This window comes from Porites lutea, chromosome 3 (assembly GCF_958299795.1).
Source record: "Porites lutea chromosome 3, jaPorLute2.1, whole genome shotgun sequence".
Classification (NCBI taxonomy): Eukaryota; Metazoa; Cnidaria; class Anthozoa; order Scleractinia; family Poritidae; genus Porites; species Porites lutea.
The window spans coordinates 11,163,951-11,189,724 of record NC_133203.1 but is presented as its reverse complement, the minus strand read 5'-3'; the positions used below and the strand labels follow the sequence as shown (position 1 = coordinate 11,189,724).

General features: G+C 38.4%; 1 protein-coding gene across 4 annotated transcripts in view; it reads right to left on the bottom strand.

Annotated features, from left to right (window-relative positions):
• Positions 1-19,859, bottom strand: part of LOC140930468 (sterol regulatory element-binding protein cleavage-activating protein-like) — a 68,729-nt gene extending 48,870 nt beyond the window's left edge. Inside the window, exons 1-12 of one of the 4 annotated variants that reach the window (XM_073380167.1) lie at positions 19,317-19,450; positions 18,529-18,616; positions 15,785-15,929; positions 14,059-14,216; positions 13,260-13,400; positions 13,093-13,160; positions 7,237-7,354; positions 6,683-6,785; positions 6,479-6,560; positions 5,402-5,528; positions 4,794-4,906; positions 4,609-4,703 (exon numbers count right to left, since the gene is read on the bottom strand). In XM_073380167.1, coding sequence (XP_073236268.1) covers positions 4,609-4,703; positions 4,794-4,906; positions 5,402-5,528; positions 6,479-6,560; positions 6,683-6,785; positions 7,237-7,354; positions 13,093-13,160; positions 13,260-13,400; positions 14,059-14,216; positions 15,785-15,929; positions 18,529-18,581 — 1,203 coding nt within the window. In that variant the 5' untranslated portion in view covers positions 18,582-18,616; positions 19,317-19,450. Of the gene's footprint in view, positions 1-4,608; positions 4,704-4,793; positions 4,907-5,401; positions 5,529-6,478; positions 6,561-6,682; positions 6,786-7,236; positions 7,355-13,092; positions 13,161-13,259; positions 13,401-14,058; positions 14,217-15,784; positions 15,930-18,528; positions 18,617-19,316 lie in introns of those variants that run through there. The other 3 variants (XM_073380166.1, XM_073380168.1, XM_073380169.1) reach the window with 3 other exon arrangements.
• Positions 19,860-25,774: the final 5,915 nt, after the last annotated feature.

The following is a 25,774-nucleotide window of genomic DNA, read 5'->3' as shown; positions in this document are numbered from 1 at the left end:
AATAATTGTTAATAACCTACCACTAAACGTACAATGCGTTTGATTGAGAGAAAAAAAAACAGAACATGGGGGTTTCTAAAAATCTCTCGAGACCTCAATTGGGATCCACCCTTGACTTATTATTGCGATAAACTTTTGAGTATTATATTGTATATCAGGCAGAGGTGGACCGTGGTAGATGGTACTGTTAGGAGAGTCTCTAAATGATATAGCTACAGTAAGGTGTTTATTCCCTGTAACCAACAGTCAACTTACACTTAAACTTCATCATGAATATTTAATTCATAAAAGCCCAATACTTTTCTGTGCCTGTAAATCTCCGCAAGTGCGGAGTTCTTATTAATTGGATGACTGGTCTCACTATTCCTAAGATATTAAGATAATAAGTTCAGACAATTCTCTTTTAAGGTTATTCATAGAATTACGACCAAGAAAGAACTGCTGAAATACAAATCAGCCTCTGATGACAAGTGTCCTTTCTGTCTCAATCCAGATTCAATTGAACACACTTTGATATATTGTTAAGAGTCAAAGAAACGCTTTTCCAAATCTTTAGGGTGGTTTAATGAATACCATAAGGAGAGCGTAAAACTTTCAAACAAACAAATTTTATTTAACGCGTTCGAAGACTCCTTTCCATTGCAAATGTCAAATTCAGCTCAAAGCAGACTTCATCTCTTGGTGTTAAAATACTTGTATACTTGCGAAAACATCGCCAAGAAACCTTATTTATTCAGACGAAGAAAAATGATAACAAGGAAGGAATCCAGGGGAAAAAATTAGGGCCGAAAACATTGCTCATTATAATTGGTATACAAGCAAACCGTACCATTATGAAAAGAGTTATATTTTTTTATACAGTAATTATATTTTCTTTCGTTAATGCAAATTCTGCCCACCCCCCCTCCATCCCCCACCCCAGAAAGACTTAAGTCTCTGAAACGTGTGTAGTTTCTCTGTTTAATCCATCAAATGTGTTACGTTTAACAACACACCAACTACACCAACTACAGTAACTACACCAACTACAGTAACTATAGCAACTACAACAACTACACCAACTACAGCAACTACACATACTACACCAACTACAGCAACTACAGCAACTACACCAAATACAGAAACTACACCATGTACACATACTACATCAACTACAGTAACTACACCCACCACAGTAACTACAGCTACTACAATTACTACACCAACTACAGCAACAACAGTAACTACACCAACTACAACAGCTACAGTAACTACACCAACTACACATACTACACCAACCACAGCAACTACAGCTACTACACCAACTACTGTAACTACAGCAACTACAGTAGCTACGGTAACTGAAGTGGGCAAAGTGGGTATGGAATGTCTCGAAGTTTCAGCGCGATTTGAGTACTTCTACATCATCTGACCTGACAGTGTAATAACAAGAGACAGATGATGTCAGGTCAGATGATGTAAAATCGCGCTGAAACTTCGTAAAACCAAAGACAACGACACCAGGTAGCAATATTTACACTTCAATGATAACTTTTACCGCTTTTACTTCATTTGTTTCATCTAAGTTTCAAACTCCTTATTTCCCATACAAACTCTCATATTACGCTTGGGCCACCTGTGCGCAAACGACCGTACCGTTTCGAATCACTCTTGCTGCAATAATCTCCAGTAATCGAAATCTCCTCACTCTCAAACTTTACTACACATTTCTGTCCCCAAAATGTTTTCCAGGAAGGCATGTAACTCAGTTGTGTAATCTCGACTTTCTTAAAACTGATTTCGAGATATCTCGAACAACTTCCGGCCTCACTTCGGAAGCAAACTGCAAGTTTCCGACATTCTTCGGCGTCGCAAATCCTTTCATACTTTGAGCTCCGCCTCAAATATTTATTGAAGCCGAGAAAACTAGAAGTAATCTCGCGATATCTCCAACTCATTTCGGTGTCACTACGTCAAATACCCAAAACAAGCCGACCAGTAACAAACTTCCGTGCCGAATCTTTCCCCGTACCTCGTGCATAACTTATGGCTATTTTTCACATCTCAAATTACCTTGCGTCGAAGTGGCGCAATCGGCTAATCCCTCTATTTAGAGTCTCATCTGATATGACGGGTCACACGAAAGCCGGTTCTAACACTCGAATAAATTAAATAATAAATCAAAGAACTCGAAGTGATCTCGAGATATCCCGAAGTAATTCGGCTCTCACTTAGTCAAATAGCCGATTCAGGCCGAAGACCCACGGACTTTGCGTGCCCAATCTTGTCGCAAAAAAAACAACTTTGGGACATTCCTGAGCTTCGCGAATCCTTTACTTCGCGCTGCACATAAGTAATAATCTGTTTGACAACTATCTTCTTCCAGTTTGATTCCCTGACCCTGTTTACTAAATAAAATACACTTCAATAACTATAATGGCTCTTCAGCACTAAGCACGTTTCATGTTGTTCACCTAATTCATGTTGTTTTTGTTCAGGTACGAAAAAGGTCTGTTGAACTTTGTAAGCGATAGAATAAATCTTGTTTATAGGATTAACAATATTCGCCTTGCCTTTCAAACTACTAAAACCACAATTTATAGGCCGCATACTCCTGAATAACAGTCCATATCTAAATTTCAATTATTATTTCATTGGAAGAACTTTGAAAAATATATGATCTTTTACGCACTACTTTGAAGCAGGTGAAACAGAACTCATAAATTGTGAAATATGTGCGTTGCACCGTTCGCGATAGCCGAATTAGGTCAGAAATGTCTTGAAGCAGCATCCACACTAAAGTATGGACCCTTAAACAGCTGCATCACTGTAGTCACCGTTTGAATCAAAAAGATATTTCAATGTCGTGCTTCTAAACACCTTTAGCCGTAATAAAAGACCAAAAAATGATGGATGTGAAGAATCAGATGGCGGTTTCAAAATGGCCTTATTTGACCTTAAGGAATGTCATCAGTTAGATGCCAAAATCTTATTGGTTCCTAGGCATCAACTCATAGTACCTTCACCCTTATTGGCCCCTGCAACAGACATCCGAACATACAAAGCCACAATGATACATACGCTCAAACCACTGACAAATGAGCTCTTTTTTCAAAATAGCTCAACAACACGTTTATGGCATCGTCAAAAAGACTAAAAATAGCTTTTAATCTTGGACTAATTAAAATAAATAGATCATTCTGCTGCGAGGATACTTAGCGAGCTATTCCACTTTTCTTGAGAAGCGCTGTATGTGGCAAAACACTAATTTTATCGCACAATAATCTTCATTCAGCACGAGACCACAAACTTTACTGACATTTTCCAAGTGAAATTACTTTCTCGTTAAGTGCTGGGGTCTTCGCTGCAGTACGACCTCAATTAGCTGTCGACCCGTGATCGGACGCGCTGCGCGCGCGGAAGTTGTACTCACTGATCGCAGAGTTATCAGTACAAGCTTATAGGAAGCCATGTTGATATTGCACATAACAATACAATCTGAGTATAAAGCTGTTTTCCCCGGTCACAAATGAGCACCTTAATGTAAGAAAGAGAAAGTCACTTCACATTGAATAATCTAATGTGCACAGAATTTTCCTCTGAAAAGCTAGTAGTTAGCCTGTACCGATAGGTTTGAATGAAAGCCCTACCCAAAACTTAAAGTATGATTATAAAAGGCCGACATGCAAAAGAATAATCAATAAAATTCAGCCTACATGTTGGAAGGGTGTGACACAGTTAGCGACATTGTTCATGAAGCGAGCCATATGTCGATCATTACCGATCATCGATAACAATTCACAACAGTTTTTTTAGCCTTTTTTCACTTATATGATATTGGAATTTCTTTGAACTATCGCGAAAATCGCTGTAGTCTGAGCTTGGACATAATTTTTTTTTAATTTAACAGGTCACAAGCAGCCGAGAGTTGAAATACCATTGACAATCGTTGTTTCCCTTTTTTAGAGGCTTTCGTTTCCCTTCACATAATAAGGGTCTTGGAAATAAGCATACTTGACATCCTAAATAGGACACAGCTTAGAACTTCTTAGGGCCTGTTAACATGGAGGTGGGGGACCTCAGGTAAGTGAGGTAACCCGCCTGTCCATATAATCTCTTATTCAAAATTGATCCCGTTTACATGATAGGTGAGGTGTCCCGCCACATGTTACCTCACCTATCTGGGTCCCCGATCTCCATGTTAACAGGCCCTTAGTGTGCTTTGGGTTTTGCTGTCCGTCTCAATAAACCAGTGACGTTTAGTGGAGTGCTTGAACCCTACGCCTCTAGTTAAGAACCGATCAACGCGAGTAATTGCATGCTGGCTCAGTTTCTCCCTCAGTTTTTGATTTGTACAATCCAGCATAAATATGTGGGGCAACTGACAGGCTTTTATCCTTCAATACGTTTGTTTAATTGTTATTTATTTTTTATTTGTTTATTTACTTTTTGTGTGTAAAGCCTGTAATTAGTTTTGTTACTTATTTATATATTTTTTCTATGGCTGTTTAATAATGTTGTTATTTTGTCGTCATTAAAAAAGAAAAAAAATAGACCTCCCCAAAAAGATATTGGCGAATTATTAGCAGCCAAAACAAGTACATTTTAAAGCAATTTAAAAGAACTTACCTGAACTGCAGGAACAAAAGTGAAGTAACCAGATAACAAAACTGCTATTTCCGTACACAAGTTCTTGAAAATATACCAGCCTTCCTTGCTTAACCCTACGACATAATTCATGCAATAAGTAAGACCATTTCACATAAGTGGTACTGAAATAACGTGACAGTCTTAAGCAAGTCAGTGATTTATACCTTGAGCAACTCTTATCTTGACTTCAAGGTCCACTGGAGTGGACACCACAGACTTTGTAATTACCAGAATGTTTTCCACACCAACAACAATCACAAGGTAAGGAAAGACCTCACTGTTGAAACAAAGCATTATTAAAATATCAATAGCGAAACATACCACTGCCACTAAGTGCGCTGTGGACCCTCAGGAGATGGTTAATGAAACTTGAATCTTTCCTAACTTGGGTGCAATGGACAACAGACCCTACAAAATGTATGAAGTCATCGCTAACATCATGGACAACTTTAATGCAACAGCAAAGACAAAAATGTCTTCCGCAACGTGTTTGAATAACAGGGATCCGTTGAAATGTGTTAGAGATTGTAATTATGGAGAAACAAATAATAATAATAATGAAATAAAAATATTTTAGTAATAATAATAATAACAACAACAATAACAACACCGGCAATAAAAATTTCACCAGATTTGTGCTTAAGCCCTGCTCAAAGAGAAACTGTCGCCCATCCTTGTTAGATGAAGAAAATAAAAAAAAACGGAAGTTAATTGGATATCAAGGGTATTATTTTTTAGCAAGACCAAAAAATTAATACTTTAAAATTTTCACCTGCTGTCTAGTGTGGTTACAAGTCCAAAGAAGGAACACAATCCTGAGGCCATTATTAACGAAGCAATCACTGAGATGACAGCACTAAATGCCAGACCCCATTTACTCTTTACCATCTCTATCTTTGCTGTAAAGTTACAGAACACAACAATGTTATATTAGATACAAGTTATAACGTAAACTGCTGCTTATAACACCCCTCAGATATAGGCCCTTTTACCTGTAAACAACAAAATACATTCAACGGGAAGTCCCTTCCCATAGATATAAGCCCCCCATCTAGCTTCTGTTCCAAATATGTTGAAATGAATTTGATTACGTTGCAAGTTTTTAAGCTTAATTTTTTAAAACCAGTAAATGCAAAATGGATTTTGATCAACATTGTAGCTTTTTCTGTTCTAGTTATAAGCCCCCCCCCCCACCCTATTTATAAGCCCTCCCCCCTGTATAAGCCCAAGGCTTAGAATAAGCAGCAGTTGACAGAAGTCCACTGGTATACCAATTGTTGGCAGGTTTTCTATATTAAAGATAATCTGGGTCTCTTATAATTATGTAACTGCAGACTAGCTAAAATTATGGACTAACGAGTACAACGGCGAGTGAAAATATTGCTGAGCAATCAGTCACAACACTTCAAACAGACCCTACGGACTTTCAGTTGGGAGCTTAAGCAACTACGACGACGACCACAAAGACAACTTCAAAAAAACAATAGGTTTAATGATCAAAACAACAGCTCTGCACGTGCATCACTCTTTTTAGTACATTTCTTTGTCGTCCACTGCACGACTACGACATGAAACCTCCTAATTTGACGTTTTATGGAGGACGTGGACATACGACAACGAATTTTCGTTCCTTGTTTTGAACCTGAATAAAATCCTTAAGAATTCAACTCCAGGAAAAGTCGCCTGCATTTGACATATTGAGCAGGTCCAAATAGACATGATTAAGTAATTCATTTTTTTACAAACGTTTTCACTGTCGTCGTCGTCCTCCTCCTTGCCTAAGGTTCCTAATATTAAGAGGTGAACATATTCCCTTTGAACTAGATTATTGGTTCCAAACAAAACGTACCTACAGAGAAGGCTAAGTAAAGAAATACTATAAAGTATGTCACACAAAGGGGTAGGAGTTCTATGAATTCTCTGTCTTCGCCCTGCAAAGAAAAAGACAAGGAAGACTTGATGTTTAAAATTGATGGAAATCTTGGGTGGAAAATTAAATACAAGGAGTTTGCAGATAACTTGTCAGGCCGGACAGTTCTGAGACCCACCATACCTTGTAATATATATGCACAACATCATCTCTGTTGCCTTTTTCTATTGGAGAAGCCTGTAGCGGAAATTCTATCTTCAGTCGATCCCTAAGTTCATCCATAAATCTGAAAAAGAAAAAAAACAGAAGGGAAAGTTATTTAAAATTAATAATGATTTCTTCAGATAATCAAAATGGAGCCTGGAGATTATAGGAATTCTCACTTTTAATGGTAACTAAGTGTATCTGCCAGGGAAAAGTTGGTTTTACTAAAAACTACAAAAACAGGGTTCTGACGAAACATTGATCCGCCAGGCAGCTGACTCCCTATTGACCCCTTACTAATCCCCTCTTAAATTTACTGGAGGTGAAATAATGACTTGAACCAATGAAGAATATTGTTTTAAATAGCTGCTGGGCTCAGCTTTCAATTTCCAAGATGACTGACAAGATTTTGGGAGATGATCTATCTGCTTGAGTTATAAGGTATAAAAGTCTGACGATGCCAGTATATTGTGTGCACAATGAGAATATTAAGCATACTCACACTATTACATTAGATTAGGCAAACTTTGTACCTTGGTTTATGTGATGAGAGCACAAGTGTCACAGCATACTGGATGCTATGACTGGGCCCATCTATGCTCACACTTGGGTAGACTCCTGTGTGTTCAAGTGGCAAGCCAAGTATATACTCTGTCAAGGAAAATTCAAGTAAATTTAACTGCAGTGAAGAGCCAATATATTCTTTTAAGAGGGTTTAAAGATTTTCATAACCTAAATAAAGATGTGCATGTACATGTAGGACATGTAATACAGTCTGTGTAAAGTGTCATAGAAAGGCTTGCAAGGGATCAAAGGGGTGATAAATAATTAAGGGCAATAAGCTTTAATTTGTGGTTAAGGTTCTACAGACCGAACCAGATTGGGGTATGGACTCAAATTACATCATTTTTATACATTCAATTTCTTCTCACTGTAGACCCCCATCCTCAAATGATCTTAAAATTGCCTCTTAATGGCTCTATGAATCTTATGATCCCAAGCCACAAACATAATTTTAATATTATTTTTAATGTAATAATAAATTATCCTTATTCAGGCCTAGCATCAGGTTTTCCATTATAGTCCCTTCCTTGATTTTACACAAATATTTGATGTGTCTGAATTTCAATTATTTTTATGACTTAAGATGTATTAGTTACTGTCAACAAGTTTCTTCCTTCCAAGAACATATTTCTAGCCAAGAAACTATTTTGGTCCAACAAAACAAAATGTAGTTGGAGTAGGACTCTATCAAGTAATCATAATGCCTCTTTAACAAATTTGTGCATGGTAGATGCTGGATTTGCAGGTAATGTGGAGTATTAAATTTTAACCAGGAAATAAGTGATCATCACATGATATACGGTTTAATGGGAGAGAAATGTGGTCACCATAAGTCTAAAATAACATCACTCAGGAAACACCCCGACACAGAAGCATTTAACAATGATCTGAATACAGCTCCATGACACGTCTCGGATATTTTCACTGAAAATGATGCGCAATATAATTATTGGAAACTTTTGTTTAAAGATGTAATAGACTGTCAATTAAACTAATGAGGTTCAAAGAGAAAGACATGCCATACATGACAGAACAGCTAAGATGGAGGAATGCAATAAAGGAAAAGCGTAAATATGCCAAACAGTACACCAAAAACAAAACAGAGGATAACTGGAGATTGAAGACCAAATAAGGCACTGGTTTTAAAACTTCCTAACTTCTTCATACCTTCAAGTTACTATTTATTACTATGAAAACAGTGGAGGAACGCAATAAGCGAATAGAGTAAATATGCAGAACAATACACTAAAAACAAAATGGAGGATAACTGGAGATTGAAGACCAAATACAGAAACATCGCCACCAGTCCTAGAACGATTAACAGGTACTGAAAAGAAATATCTAATAAACTGAGATCTGACCCAGTCTGCATGAGTTTGCCCGTGAAAGTGTTGGACTTTGCCCCTTTCGTGGTTCATATGTGAGGGAACTCGAGTCATCACAGAGTAATCCAGTAAACAGGATTATAAAAAATATGATATTACTCATGCACACAATTTGCATGTGAAGGTGTTGGACTTTGGGCTTTTTACAAGTCGTATGTAAAATATTACATAAATTGTTTACTAGAAAATAATTTGCTCAAACGATTTTAAGAAATCACCTCTGCTTTACAATATTTGCAATTAAATTACCGGTATGCTTCATGTAACGTTAAGGTTGATAGCCTAACATTTATTTCCTTCCAAGAAAATTATCAAACTGCCTAAATATATTTCTACTCATATCATGTTATTCCACTCAATACAACAATATGTAATTATTTAGTCAACTACTAAGCTGCTTCTAATTTAATTCCCTGACCGCTACCATTTCGACTTAAGTTATGCATCTTTACTAATAAAATAAAATACACGTTTCCATAGCTATAATTAACAATTAATGAATGAGGCTGAGTATCTTACGAAGAATTATGGAGATTGAGGAGGGTACAACACGTTTAGGTTTGTCCAGCGCCGCGAATATCCTCCAAATAGCAAATGCTGCCCTCCGAGTTGTCTTCTTGCTGTTTTTGTTGCTTTTAGCCATTATTTTGCCTAGTTCCAGCTGTAGTTCTTACTCTTGAAATGAGTGAAGTGTCCACCATTTTAGTTTTTCCAACGAAAACAACTCAACCTTGTCCCCAGGTCTTCTCGGTTAACGGTGCATTAACCTGCAAAAGGCTGCATTTTTGACGTCATTTCCTCGTTGAACACAAAGTTCTTCCAAATTTGGTCATCAGTAACTGGTTATGGTGAATTATACATGTGCTTTTAGCCAATCAGAATGGGAAATATTTTGAATGAATAATAACAACTCTTAAAGCAGCAAGCATGTATCATGTTCTTCACCTAATTCATGTTTTTTTTGCCAGTACACAAAAGGTCTGTCGAACTTTGTAAGCAAGAGAATAATTAAAGCTTGTTTACAGGATGAACAATACTTGCCTTGCCTTTCAAACTTCTAAGACAACAATTTATAAGCCTCAAACCTCCGAATTAAAGTCCATATCTAAATTTCAATTACGGGTTTCATTGGAAGAACTTTGAAAAATATATGATTTTTTATACTCTAACTTGGAACAGGTGAAACAGAAATAAATAACGAAATACGTGCGTTGTACCATTCGTAATAGCCGAATTAGGTCAAATGCCTTGAAGCAGCACCCACACTAAAATATGGGCTCATCAAGAGCTGCATCACTGTTAGAGTACTGATCAGCATTTGAATCATGAAAATATTTCAATGTTATGCTTCAAAACACTTTTAGCCGTAACAAAAGATGTAAAAATTGTGAAGAATCAAGATGATGGTCTCTAAGTGCCCTTGTTTGACCTTAAGAGATGTCATTAACAGTTAGATGGCAAAATCTCATTGGTTCCTATGCATCAACTCTAGTACCTTTAACCTTATTGGCCCCTGCAAGAAACATCCAAACATACAAAGCCACAAAGGCAAAAATAACTCAACAACACAAATGGAATCGAATCAAACTATTGTTGCTGATAAAATTATGGCTGAATATTTTTTCAACTATAGCAGACCAGTTAACAAGGAATCGTAGTAGCAATCATATGGTTTAACGGATTTGGACCAAGGAACGAGGGCAACCATAAAGAGTATAAGGACAAGCAGATGTTCAACATTGTATGTCTTCAAAAGACAGAAGTGGAGAAAGCACTGCAAGAGATTAACAGCAAAAAGGCAACCAGCTGGGACGGAATTCAGCCTAAGTTTATAAAACTTGCAGCAACTGGGATATCACAGCCTCTGACACACCTACAGATATACAACTGTTGTATTTCAAATGGAGAAAAAATGGCTAACAGAATGGAAGAAAGGTGAATGGATGACAATCTTTAAAGATATTGAGACCCCAACAATGTTAGAAACTACAGGCCAATAACTGTATTAAATGTGCTGAACAAAATATTTGAAAAACTACATGTACTTACTAAGCAAAAAACAGATCACTAAGACAAAATGCTATGATCGACCGTGTCTAACTGCCTACAGGAAATGAAGTGGATGCAAAACATCTCTTTTGAAGTTAATAGAAGATTGGAAAGTGGCTTTGGACAAGAAAGAAAAGGTAGCTCTCTGTGTAATGGACATGTCAAAGGCGTTTGACTCACTGAACCACAAGATTCTGCTCCAGAAGTTATCTTGCTATGGCTTTTCTGAGCACTCTATCCAACTAGTCAAATCATACCCAACAGGAAAAACAGAGTGAGGATTGATTCAGTTTTCAACTAATGGAAAGAGACGACGAGGGGATGTCCTCAGGGTTCAAGTTTTGGTCCATTATTATGGAACGTCTATCAAAGTGACCTAACATTTCTTCTCAAGAATATCAAATTAAGCTCCTGGTGTATGTGAATGACCACCAACGAACTGTACACCACTGGAAAGGACACCAAACGTCTGAAAGAGGACTTAAACATGGCTATACAGTCACACAATGGTATGAGAGCAATGCTCGTTTGGGGAATAAAGACAATTTCAAGATACCGGTAATGACACTTCCTGAGCACATTGAGGAAATACAAACTAACATCGATGGCAAGGACCTTCTACCTTCAGACGAACTGAAATTACGAGGATTGGAAATAGACAATGAACTGAATTTTACTTCACATTTTCAATCTATCTGTAAAAAAGCTACATGTGGTAGCAAAATAGCTGTTTTGTTGAGGTTTAAAAATGTGATTCCTATAAATACTAAATTACACATATATATGAGAATGAATGTATGAATGAAGAGTCGTGGATGAGAGGACAACAGACGTACACCCTTTTACAATACATTTCAACATGTGAACAGTACGCTCGGACATCAGAACACAAAGGCGCCACTGGCAGCCGCACTCAGTCTATTTATTTGCCTATAGTACCCACCCAACCCATGATGTGAATGATGTAATGTGTGAAGGTTGACCACAACACCGGGGTCTACGTCCCCTACTCTTTTCAAGCAGTAGTGTGGGTTCTTTTATGTCCCACAAGAACTTAAGACACGTGTAAGTGCTGTGCGATGGGATCTACAGTTTTTTGTTCTTATTCAAGAAGACTAGATAGTCTAACCATTTGCAGATGTCATTACAAAGGAAGTACTTTCTTCTCAGTTATTTAAAGACCCTAAGCGTTGGTCTGGCCAGGGTTCGAATCTGTGACCTCCTGCTCTGCAGACAGGCACTCTCACAATTACTGAGCCAACCTGAGGCTACCATACTCTAACCTAACATACTGTTAGACTATATGGCACTTTTGTAGGAAATCAGATGAGAGAAAATTAGAAAAGTTTCAGGAAAGAGCACTCAGTATTGTGTTCAATAGTAATTCGTTTACTTGTGATGAAATGTTAAAGAAACCCAATCTCAGAACACTTCATAACAGGCGACTGGAAGATATTTCAATAACTATGTTCAAATAGCATATTGATCTTTTACCTACATAATTATTTGAGTGACATATTTGTCCCTCAAGTACAATTTAAGAACTGAGAATAATATCTCGAATTTCAAACTATTAGATATGGTAAACATTCGATCAGATATTTTGGACCATTTACCTATGGTCTAAACTTCTGAAAGAAATTGGAAATATCTCATCTTTAACAATATTTAGCCGAAATTGGTTGATAATTCAAACTGTCAGAATTGCTATTTATCCCACTCTTAATTCATTTTTAGTGCTTGTATTCTTATATATACAAATACATTCTTTATCATACATTTTATTGATCTAAGTTACACCACTGTATTTATCATCTTTTAAAAGCATCGATCATATTTCTGTGTTTGGTTTTGTTGTGTTCCCGATTACCTTGTAAGCTAAATATCCTGACATGTAAATAAAACTTATTATTATTATTATTATTATTATTATTATTATTATTACTACACTGATTGCTGCTATACTATTTACTGTAGCAATAATGCTATTTTGGTTGTACATCATGTACAGTGAAACCCCATTAATACGGTCGATCACCAATGGGCCAAAAAAATTTGCCTGCATTAATGGTTTTCTGTATTAATGAGGGTTTTTTAAAAGAAAATGTAAAGCCGTTTTGCCAGGTGGGCAAAAAAAGTGGCCGTAATAATGAGGTGACCATATTAATGAGGTAGCCGTAAGGCGGGGTTCCACTATATGAAGAATTTATTATTCACATTCTCAGGGTAGATTTACTCATCTGGAGTCTAGACATCAATTTCTATCAGTTAAATGACAGATTTAATCATGTACAGTGTTTCACCTATAGTTGGGCATCGTCCAATGACTGACTGTCATTGCACCTCAGTGAGTTGATGTTCTTTAGGTGATGAAATACATCATATGTGTACCTTTAAGAACTGCTTGTCCTCTGTGACCTAAATACAGATCATCCAACACTGAAGGATCTTCATCAAACCTAACATAACAATTCAAAAAAGTTATACAGCAAAGGGGGATAATTATTCTGACTTGCAACATTACATCAATGTCAGCTAGCTCAGTCATATCTCTTCACCTTTCTCTGCTTCTGCTCCAAAGGTTGGCTGGTGACAGCAGAAGGCATCCTGTTGAAGGAAGGTATCTCCGATCTTTGATTCTGAAACCTGGAGCTGACCTTACTTGCAAACAAACATCACTTAAATTTACAGAATTGTGCCTGTTAACCAAACACATTGCAAATTAATGAGACCTCTTAAAAACTACTGGTGATCCAAATTTTGCACAGATGGTTTTATACAAGTACAGCATTCAAAAACGTGCTTCATTTATTCAATACTGAATGGCTGATAGATCTTAGCTACTAAACAGTTAGCAACTTTTTCAGTGTGGATGACAGTTTTGAAGCCTCGGAGTACATCTGGAAAAGATGTCTCTCTTCATTGTTTTTGGGAGAAGGCAGACATACAGAGGCAACCATCTTGGGAAACTGATCCTTTTCTTAGTTCTGGTGAGGCTTCTCCCTTTCTGCAATTTCCCAGATAACTTTTGCAGATCACTTGAATTGGTATTAGGACACAACATATTGGATCAATGGTACATTAAACTGAAAACCTTTAGATAATCAAATTAGAGACACATTTGCAACACAGCTGGTCCATAGGCATTGTATGATTCCCCATCCATCTAAAAAAAAAACTGCACAAGAAGGCATGCAAAGAAGGGTTAGAGTTGTAAGGACAACCATTTTAGATTGACAGTCCTGCAGATGGGTGGGGAGAATCACCATAAAAACACCTCACAAAAATTTTACCTGATAAATGCATGTAAATGTACCAACACAAAAAAATCTCACATCTGTTTTACAAATTACATACCCATAAGAAAACTGAAAATCCTCAATAACATTTGTTATTCGAAATGCTGGTTTTAATGCTTCCTTTATAACCATGTTATTCTGAAGATGTGGTCGCCAGGGACTTATATGTGCAAAGACAATAAACTGTTGTATATAAAGAACTGGGTCACCTACAAACTGAAAATACACAACCAATATTATTGTTGGTGTGAATATTTAAGCAATAGAAAACGTTTTCCATGTTTGCATAGCCTGATATAAACACGAGAGGGGTTGGGAGAATTCTTGACAGTTATGCAAACCCAAGACGAAGTCGAGGGTTTGCTTAACTGTCAAGAATTCTCCCAGTCCCTCAAGTGTTTATATCAGGCTAAGCAAACAAAGGAAAAAAGTTTTCTATTGCTTTTATAAAATAACCCTCCCGAGAAAAAAGGCAAACTCTTTGTTACGGTCCTGATTAAAAGAGAAATTCTTACTAGTCGCAAAGTCTTATACACGAAGTCTTGCAAGCGTAATCAATTCTTGTTTTGCAAAAAGATGCTTTCCAAAATACGGATTTTTCTTGCTTAAAATGTCACCTTAAGCAAAAAAAAATTGACACACCTTTGTAACGATTTTCCAAGTTTCAGCTGACGAAGGAATGGGTAAATAAAGTAAACTTGTTGAGTTTTGAACTTGAAAACTTTTTCAAACATAAGGCTATACTGATAGGGTGATAATGTAACACTTGTTAGTCTGTTCTGATTTAAATTTTGAGCTACAATCAGAGAAACTTAAAAAAGGGAAATAAAGCTTTCCCTCCCCCACTCCCTCCATGCGATTTTGTGCTACTGTTCAAGCTTCGTGTAGAAAATAACAAACACTCTAACTTTGGATGGAGGTGTAGGGGGGAGGGGGATTGCTAATTGTTCTCCCAAGTTACTCCATCTGAGAACAATGTCTCCTCAAATTTGTCACCAATTGTACATAATAATAATAATAATAATAATAATAATAATAATAATAATAATATAACAACAACAACAACAATGTCAACAGCGGTTTATTCACAGCTTAAGTCCCTTTGTGGGTTGCTGACATACAGGTTGAAGAGAAGAGGTCCTAATTCAGACCCTTGGGAAATGCCAAATGGCATGTCAAGTGGTTGATGCAACAACTTAACAATATTTTACTGCCACTGTTATTCTTCACTTTTGATTCAAAATATTATTTTAGAAACCTGTTTATAATTGCATTGGCTGAGACAGGTTTACTGGCCAATTCTTCATAACCAGCTAGCATTGACCAAATAATATCCACTAAAATGCCATCAGTGTTACAGGAGATCACCACAAAAAGGGATGGCTACCAAGAGGTCCTTGGGATGAGGGTGCATTAGCTCAGTTGTTTTTATTAGTAGAACTGGACAAATTGGCAGAAAATTCCTCACCTTTTGCAAAGAAGATATCAAGAACCAAACTTGGTCTTACAAAGAAGAATGAAGAGCAGGAAAAATGCAACTCATTGGATGAGAACTGCTATTTGAAGAATATCTACCACCCTGACACCCCTTTATATGCTAAATTTCCCAAGGAACAGACAAATGAAAACTAGAACTTAACATTGATCAAGGTAAGCGTGTTTTACTTTTTAAATGAAAATTATTTTGAATGAATAATAACAAATTATTGGACTGGGCTTTTGTATGACCTTAAGTATTATGTAGATCAAACTCACCCTCATCCAAACATTGCTAATTATCTTACCCATCTTGGCATAGTGCGGTCATTTCCCAGTAGGATAAGGGGTGTTTTGCCATGGCTATTAGAGACAAACACCCCAGATGAACTAAGTGTGATCCATTCAACAGCAGCTGAGCCTCCAAACAGTGGTACTGAGAACAGAGGTGCACTAATGGAAAAGAGAAAAGATACTACATAACAACTACTGCAGGGGCATTACATGGAGGAGGTGGGGGGGGGGGGGGGGGAGGGGGAATTGGGATCTAGTTTAAATTGCAGTTTTGGCTATTTTTAAGTTGTTTTTTCGGTTTCGTCAATTGCACCGTTTTTCCTATTATTATTAATTTGTTTTCAGTTTTCAGCAAAAAAGACGATGCCTTTTTTCATTTAGTGCGTCATTTAATTTTAGACATGTGAGCAGCTAATTTACATATGGTGTAAACAATGGGTATATTTGCCTGGTAATTAGGTGAATGAGGTGATGCAGTATGAGTTTTTTACTCTGCCTATGAATAACTGCTGTTCAAAGTATATTATTAGTAAGGTTTCCTCTGAGCAGTCATGTTAGATAATTTCACAGCCACTCCAGGTCATAGTGTATAAATTATGGGTCACATGTACTGGTCAGGTTACTGTTCTCAAAAACCGATATAAGGCAATTTCTGGATTTTTGATGGAGGTTTTTAGAGCTAAACAGCAGTTTTTTTGTCCCCCACACTCCTCTATTAGGATTCAAGGAGTTTTTGTGAAGTTTCTCACAATATGAGACTAGACAATAAATCCTGGTTCAGTATGACCATTATACTGTGGTCTGTAAAACTTTTTCCATTAGTTGAAAATGCATCACATTGAGATTGAGGTTTTGGAAATTATATAAGTAAGTTTATTAAAACTCGTTGCAGTAAAATTAATACTGAATTGGTGAGCTCAAAAATTTATGAGACTACCGGGTAATTTCAAATCATACTATAAAAATACTAGATATTTACTTAAAATATCTAAATGTAAAAAAGTGAATCTACCCTCTTGGTCCTACAAGTAATTGAGCCATTAAGTAAAAGAAATTTCTAAGAGTTAAGTTGTTTCTGAACTTGTCATTACAAGTACAACTTGGGGAATGTTATTCTTTTCTTGAAAGTTTTTTATTTCGCTACATTCCATTGTTTAGATGATGTTTTATTTCTTCTCTAGTTTCTCAAAGACCCTAAAAAAGACCCTTGTTCCTTTGTGAGTACCGTTTGAACACTCCAAATTTTCTTTTAGATTACAGCCACATAGTCCCATTGAACCAGATTGTGGTGACCTTCAAGGTCTGATCTTCGATTATACCATTTAGTGGTGTAATATACAGGGCCTCTGATATTTCGCGCGGTCACAGAACCATGAAATTAAGGTAAATCTGTGAAATCCTGCGAAATTCACAAAAACACGCAAAAGGCCACAAAATTCGGTAGAAATCTTATCGAATACATGTTTGTACAACATATTTGAAACTTATCTCAGCTTAAAACTGTGTCACTAAAACGTGCAAACAACGTCCCAAAACTACCAGCCGTATATTACATTGTGAAAAACTGGGCACTAGCGATGATGTTAAAGACTTTGCCATTGGTTCATTTCTGGAGCATATTGTTGTTGAAAGAGCAAATGATGACCTCTGTTGGAAAAACGTTAAAAACACTGGTCTGATCAGCACAAAACCAATCGATTTCGAGCGAAATTTGCCATAAAAATAACCACAAAATGAGCCGTTTTTTACCGATTGCTTTTTGGCAAAGTTTGCGCCGAAAATTCCTGCGAAATTGGCCGATTTTTCCTCGAATTAGTCCCTAAAAATCCTGCGATTTTTTCTGCGACCTACTGTATCAGAAGCCCTGAATATAAGACCTTTACTGCCTTGTCCACGTACTACATGTTTGTAAACGATGTTGTGTTTTCTTTGGTTGACAGTTTTCTCGCCTGACGCAAACACTTATCCCCTTGCATGGGAACTTCTCAACCACTACATGTAGGAAATTTTTGTACTCTCAAAAAGCAAGTAGAAATGATTTTCAAGGGCCTCTCAGGCAGGCGCCCCCTCTCCCCTCACATGCAACATTCTTTCTTATGCCCACTAATTCCAAGCACCTGCTACGCAAGCTACAGTAATTTACTACATGTTCCTTATTTCACACAAATCAAAGCCACCAAAAATTTCAAGTTTGATAGTACTCAACTTGTCAACCTTATAGAAGCAGGCTTTAAGCCAGACACTGAAATCTGGCCATCCAGAAGGCATGCTTTCTCATAAAATTATAAGAGATTAAGTGAATTTTCCTCGTATTTCTTTCAAAAATGGGTGTCCATAGGATGGCTGGACATGCACCTTTCTCGCTAAAACCTTGTATAGAAGTAAAATGAGCAATAATCAATTGCAGTATGATTTGGCTTAATTGATTTGTTGTTTGGATCTGTTTTATTAGTTTATGCTGTGTTTACAATTACCCCACTCTTCCCACATCTTTCCCTTCCGTAGGTTACATCTCACTAAAAACCATTTAATAATCCATCTAAGGTTAACCGTCAATAGTGTTCAATCTAGAAATTAGTCAAAGTGGGTCATACAGGGTATGTCCTATGCACAGAGTGTTTTCAATTGGGTCATTTCACATTAAATTTTCAAAAATGGTCTAGGTCAAACTATGATATCGAAACTTTGAACAACTGACATTATCCAAACTTTCACCAATAGGCTCTTGAAGTTCTGGAGGATGAGTTATCTAACTGACCTCTCAAGCTTTACCATCCTTATCCAGCCCATCTTCATGCTTTTCAGGTTCATTTGCCATTCTCTTTTTGTGTAAAAAAGGAACTTAGCTTTTGTTGTTGTTTTATGATGAAACAAAACAAAAGGACAAAGTCAACAAACAAAGCATGAATCGATCAGCAAAGCAACTTATGCAGAACATCGAAATGTATGCTCCAGTCTCTCGAAATTGCATGGAACACAAAAACTACTTGTAAGCAAGTAGTCTGAAATGACAGTCATTTTGTGCACTCATTTCAGGCTAGTAAGCACACATAATATATACTTTTATTATTGCCTGCTGCTTTGGAAGTACTAGGATCTGAGGGAACTTTTTTCACATCAGTATGACTCCACATTAATGCATCTTGTGTCAAAATAGAATATATATTCTGCATCCATGACACAAAAACACGGCCTGCATTGAACACTGCTTAAAGAGAGGTTATACCCATTTCAATGTGGGGCATAATGAAAAGCAACAATCCTGTAGCAATGCAAGGCAATGGCTTTCCCTACAGTATACCTAAAAATTCACTTTCACATTAGGGGGAGGTGTGTGTATGTGTGTGTGTGGTGGGGAGGGGGGGGGAGAGTTTGGGGGCATCCATAACTCATTACTTCGTTAACGAATCACAAGCGTTACTGTACCTCAGCCAGTGTTGTATTGTATGTTAAAAAGCCCTAAGGGGATGGAAACAGGATTTACAAGTACAATGCAACAACATTTATTTTACTATAACAGACCTAAACACACGTTTCCTTGCTTACCTGCAAGTGAAGATAACCACTGCTGTAAAGAAAAACACTAATTTTGGATGTGTGGCGCAAAAGAGTCCATGTTCGTAACACAACCGAGACGCCCAATCATTTCCAGTCTCGCCGTCTTCTTTCACTTTAGTTTCTGTTTCCATTGTGACTCTCTTTGCACTTTAAGTCACGCTACTTTTTTTGACAACCTTCTCACTTTGTTTCAAATAAACGGCTGAGTCTACGCCCCTTTTTTGTCTTACTTGATCACTTTGAAGCTTTCTTTCCTGAAATTCAACTTAACACTCCATAATAGGAAAAATGTGATTTTCTTCGACGAAGTCTCAACATCCAACCCAAGATCCGTCAGAAAGCAACTTGCACTTTGTCCATGTTTGGCAGTTTCCCTGAGATCCTTGTAACTCCTCTCCTCACATGTCTGTTTACTGCCATTGCACTATTCTGATTGTGATATAACCAGCTAAAATATCGTGACTTAAAAGGTGTTCCATTCATCCCATGTCTAAAATTGGCTTCGACGCCATTTTCTGTGCTTTCGCGAACAACCGCGAGGTAGCACTGACCGTGGGCACACCTTAGTGAACGACCTTGGACACGGTTATCAACATCCCACGAACATACGATCGAATGATGAAAAACTCCATTGTTCTCTTAACAAGCGAAAAAGGTGCGCTATGAAATAAACATGCTTCCCCGAGAAGTTAATGTGAAGTGTTTTATAAACAGAGTAGACTGCAAGCAGTTCCTGTTTTGGTCGAAAATCTGTAAGCCAGAGTATTTGGGGACCGATCGTTTATTACGTCCCTGGCGAGGGGGCGGGCGGATACATTTTCTAAGAGGCTTGATTTTGGGGGTCAATTTTGAAAATGAACGAATGTGAGGGGGGTCTAAATATTAAGACACCAGACTGGCATTCTATAAAAAAGTTGACAAACTATATTATGATTAAAGCAAACCCTCGTTTTCCTCAAAATCGTTTCGGCGGTTCTTTGTCAGCAACAAGATGTTAATACCCCAAAGCTTGGCCCAGGAACCTATCAGCTATTTCTACCACCAGGAATGAGGCGTGCATGTACGCACATACACCTATACATACAGCTGAAATCTGGAAAAATATACCGGGGGTATAGATTTTTTTAATTCTCTGAAAGCATTTTTATCATTTAATCGGGATAAATATTTCGCATTATATTGGTGTTTTTGTGTTAGGATTTCCTTTATCCTTTTACTGATTAAGTGGAGTGAAATGGATCCGAATGTGAAGCCACAGATACAGACCTTGGTTGAGACTTTTGACCAAGCCAACTCCAATTCTATCCTGGCCCTCATAACTTTGTGGAGTTATCCTGTGTCAACATGCACAGCTGAGCGTACCTTCAGCGATATGAAGAGACTACCAACTCCTTAAGGAAGAACCGTGACAGATGAGAGATTGAGCTGTCTTGCAATTCTGCACATACACAAGAACAAGGACGAAATTGATGTTGATAGCATTATAACAGAGTTTGCCCGTTTGAAGGGTACAGTCTCGCACTTTGCTTGTAACCTCCTTGAAGGCGTCACTGTTTTGCCTTTTTTTTGCCGTAAACACTGTACTTTACCGATAACACTAGAGATGGGGGAAAATAAACAACTAATTACTGCAATTTTTCCTTCGTCTTTATTTACTGAAAATGTCCTGCAGAACGCAGGAGATGGCATTTCCGAGACCCTACATTTAAAACATTTTCTGGGGGAGCATGCCCCCAGACTCCCCTAGGTTTGGAGCGCCTTGGGCGCGCTAACTTTTCTTCCCCTGCGTGCACGTTCAAAATCTCACGTCACGCTGCTGACTACGGATATCTTATAGCTTATGAAAACAATGCCTAAGGATGGAAGAAGAGACTTAATCTAGAAGGGGATGGAGAAGGGCGTGCATTTTAAAATTGTTATTGCCAGGGGGGGTACAATTTTCATATGTTGCTATTTTTTAGGGGGAGGGGGAAGTTTTGATATACCACTCTTTTCTGAACCCCCCCGGGAAGTAATAAACGATCGGTCCCTTGAGCAGCGAAGTTACACGAGTTGCGAAGGCGCGACTTCGCTGCTCAAGGTGTACTCTCGCTTACGGACTTTAGAGCAAAAGGGAGACTGTTCGCTGTCTATAAAAAGAGTTGATATCGCGAATGGCACCTTCATATTTAGACTTCCCTTCCCGTACACACTTTCAAAGCCCGGGGGTAATACCTGCAATGCCCTATAGGAGGAGGCCACCGCCCGAAAGGAGTACCCTTTTTCAGGTTTCAGGTAAAGGAAAGGGTAGGGATTTAAAGGAACCAAAGAGAACTAACAGACGCATTTTGTGGATGTGAAAGAGACAAAAAAACTTGATGGTTTAGTGATTTATTCATATAAAAAAGACGGTGCATTTAAAGCAGTTAAAAGGGAAGACATCAAATAGCGTGATGTAGTCTGTTTAAAGAACACCCTTGACCGATTCAGTACATTTACATAATTTATTGATGTGGCTTCAGTTCAAGCAACAACCCTTCTATTTTATCTTGTATCAGAAACAACTACAACAACAACAACAAAACAATTTTATTCTTTTTCATGCACAAGGAGTTGAATAGCATGCCCCACAAATAGCTGGAAAGCTAGTCGTGGCGTGGCAAGGCAAGTACATGAATAGCATCTACTAAAAACAAAAAACATTAAACTATTACAAAGCCTTGCAGATTGCAACTAATAAGAACACTTTATTTAACGAGGGTAACATCAATTTCTGATGACTCAGTAGTTTACTTAATGGCCCCCCTAAGCTAGTCTAAATAGTAAAAGTCTAAAACTGGAGTAGATACTTGATACTTGATATTAAAATGTGCAGTAAGAGAGTTTTCCAGTATAATTTTCCTTTGGAGGTACCTTAAAAAGCGCTTCTGTGAAAGCGTGTCTGTCAGAGATGGTTCAGTTTTGCTCCAAAGAAAAGTGGCACTGGAATGGAATGTTCTGAGGTCTGAAATTTTCTTGCACTTAGGCGTGATACGATCATTTCTTCTTGAGGTTCTCGTGTTGTAATCATGGCTACTCTCGACACAGTTAACATAGGAGAAAACATATTGTGGACCACAGCCATTAGAGATTTGTGGAGAAGAAATGGTTTTGTTGTACGAATGATATCGTCAACCTAGGTAATCACGCGGGCAGTGACCGCCACAGACAGCTGTTTCGCCCTTAATGGGGCTCACCAGCGTAGCAAAGCCGTTGAGTTAATAAACGGGGAAAACCCGCCTTACTGCCATGGTGAGTTTAAAGCAGTCTATCAAGCGCCAGCTCCACACAACACATGTGGGAGCTGTTGGCTGGGAACCGCACAGCAGTTCTGCAACTGCATGCGCGGGAAAGGCACTGGGAAGGTGGATCACTAGTTCCAGTAAATTAAAGCAAGGGGCACACATGTCCACACACATACACAAACCCACGGCCTAGCCATTACCTCACGCATGCGCACAGCCATATCATTCGGACAGTGACAGCCATGGACAGCTGTTTCGCCCTTACTGGGGCTCATCAGCATGGCATAGCCGTCGGTCAGTGAACCGGGAAAACCCGTGTTTTTTGTATCTTGGCGGTCCGAGGGGCGTAGTGCGATGCCCCGAGGCCATAAAAACGAAGGGAGGGATACTAATCCGACAAAAAGAAAAACAAAGCAGGGTAACCTACAGGGGTAAAAGACCGCCATGCAAAATTGGAGGGGGCACCTCCATATGCAGCTAGCCTGCCAACTTCGCCAGGGAATCGAACCCCGCCGCGTAACTAGTTAAACTAATACTACAAGAAGACTATATACAGCATAAAAAGACTTTTTACAAAACAGACAGTGCAACTAACAGAGGCGACCGAGGGGGGCAAAGAGAAGGAAGACACACACACTCAAGCAAATCCAACTCAGAGCCAAGAAGGCCGCAGTACAACCAACAAAGGCGACCGAGGGGAAGGGGGGGGAGGGGGGGCAAAGAGAAGGGCAAACTGAAGGCCAATCCCAAAGAGGCCACATTACAGCCAAAACAAAGGCGACTGAGGAGACCAAGGGAGAGGGAGACGCACACGCTCGGACTAGCACTAGGAAAGAGAAAGATGGAAGGAGTCACCAAGGACCTTACCGATACAGCCATTAGCTCCCCAATAACGTTGGAAGAAAAGACACCTGCGCCGAGAACCGACGTTTGAAAAGCAAGGGCAAACAAGACGCTACGGAGCGTACACTTCGGCGTCGTGGTTGTGGAACTAATTAATTGTAAATGCGGAGGAATAGTAAGAAATGAAATATGGTAAGAGCAAGGTGTTAATTTGTGAAATTATGGGATTTGTCAGGATATTCTGAAAAGAGCAACATCCAAGAGGCCTACTTGCCAAAAACTAGCATTTCGGGACAAATTGTCTCTGAGATATTAGCCCAGTTATGCGCTGATGACTCCATGCTTGACTTGGGTCTAAACGTTTAGACCTAAGTCAAATATGAGGTTACTAGCGGTGAATAACAAGTCTAACAAAACAAACAGTGAAAAAGGAATTCTCTATTTTTCTTAGTCACATCAGGCTTCAAAAATAGCATACCAGTCTCATGTACTGATTAAAGATATGTAAGGCTTGGGTAAGGAGTCAATTACGTTGAGCATGGAATTGGCTGTTACGAGTTCGAGTGTTTTGAGGATAATTATTCACTGACTATCAGCACGCAGGAATGTCGGATTAACACAAGGAAGTTTAATACCAAATTCAGAGCTTTAAAACACAGCATCCGCCAACACAAACTTGACTTGAACTTCAGTACAACTAAACAGCCTCTACCAATAATAACAAACTCTCACTTGAACTTTCAGATATCTTACGGCTTCCGCCAACTTGTAAACACAGAACTTGAAAATCGGCCTTCGTCACACTTGACTAAACACAGCAGTCCAGCTCGTGGGAAAAAAACTTAGTTCGTCAAAAGACCTCGCTTGGAACTTGTATACCGTTTGACATAAGGTTCTAGAAAATACTAAACGGGCGAATAGTAGTAGCTTTTCGACATATTTTATGATTTCAGTAACTGATGCAAATCTGCTGACTCATTTTGAAATGTAAACATGCCCTAATTAATTATTCATGAATAACCCAAAAAAGTAGAGAACGTTCGAGAAAGTCACGCAACGCATGAAAGCAATTTTACTACGTAACACTCAACCCCGGGGGGGGGGGGGGGGGGCACTTGGGTATTTTTTGGGTGGGTATGTGCCGCCCAGGACTCCAAATTGGCACCCCGTTTTAAAAAAAAATTCCCCTAAAATTGATACCCCGTTCTAAAAATGGGCCAATTTTTTATACCCCGTTCTAGAATTCGCCCTAAAACTGATACCCCGTTCTAGAAATGGGCCAATTTTTTATACTCCGTTCTAGAAAGTTCGTAAATTGAAATAGGCCTGTTTTTTAAAAAAGATATTTCTTTATTTGTTCGACTTATACATCAAATAAATGCTTCCTCATAATCAGCAACAATTTTAAGCAGAAGATAAAGCCGTGATCCACAATTTTTTATACCCCGTTCTAGAAAACGCCACTGAAATGGATACCCCGTTCTAAATCAGGAGCTTCAAAATCTCGACCCCGTTGGGCGGCACATACCCGTACAGGTAATGTATGGGAGTACCCCCTCGCCCCGGGCACTCAACAAAGACAAAATGTCTTTGTGCAGCATTTTGTAACTTTAAATTCATCATAAAGCAGTTCGAAAGGAGGGCTCACTCGTGAAATATTTTTCAACACTCGAAGAGAAATTTCGTGTGTCTGCGCGGCCACGTAATATCCTCTATTTATTCCTCGAGTAAATTAAAGACTAAACTCCAAGTGATCTCAAGATATCACAAAGTAGTCCGGTTTCATTTCGTGAAATAGCCGAAACAAGCCGAAAAGTCGCGAACTTGCACACCCAATCTTGTCCCGAAACTAGTGCATAATTTCATAACTATATATTTTTCATATACCGAACTACCTTGGGTCGCAGTAGCGCAATCGGCTAATCCCTCTACTTAGAGTCTCCTCTGACCTGACTGGTCACACAGGTGAGTCGGTTCAAACCCCGGGAAAGCCAAAATAGTAATTCTTTCTTCCTCGAAAAAGTTAAAGAACAAATCAAAGAAATCGAAGTGATCTCGAGATATCTCGAACTAATTCGGCTCTCACTTCGTCAAATAGCCGAATAAAACCGAAAATCTACAGACTTTGCATGCCCAATCTTGTCAAAAAATGGTAACTTTGATACATTCCTGAGCGTCGCGAATCCTTTACTTCGCGCTCCGCCGAAGTAATAAAAAGACAGACGACCCTTGATACTAGCAATGAGCCCCGCGGCACTCGGAGGTTTTGAGCGAGAACGATAGTCATTACCTTGACACCAGACGAAAAACTCTAACAGAGACAGAAGGTAACAAAAGACA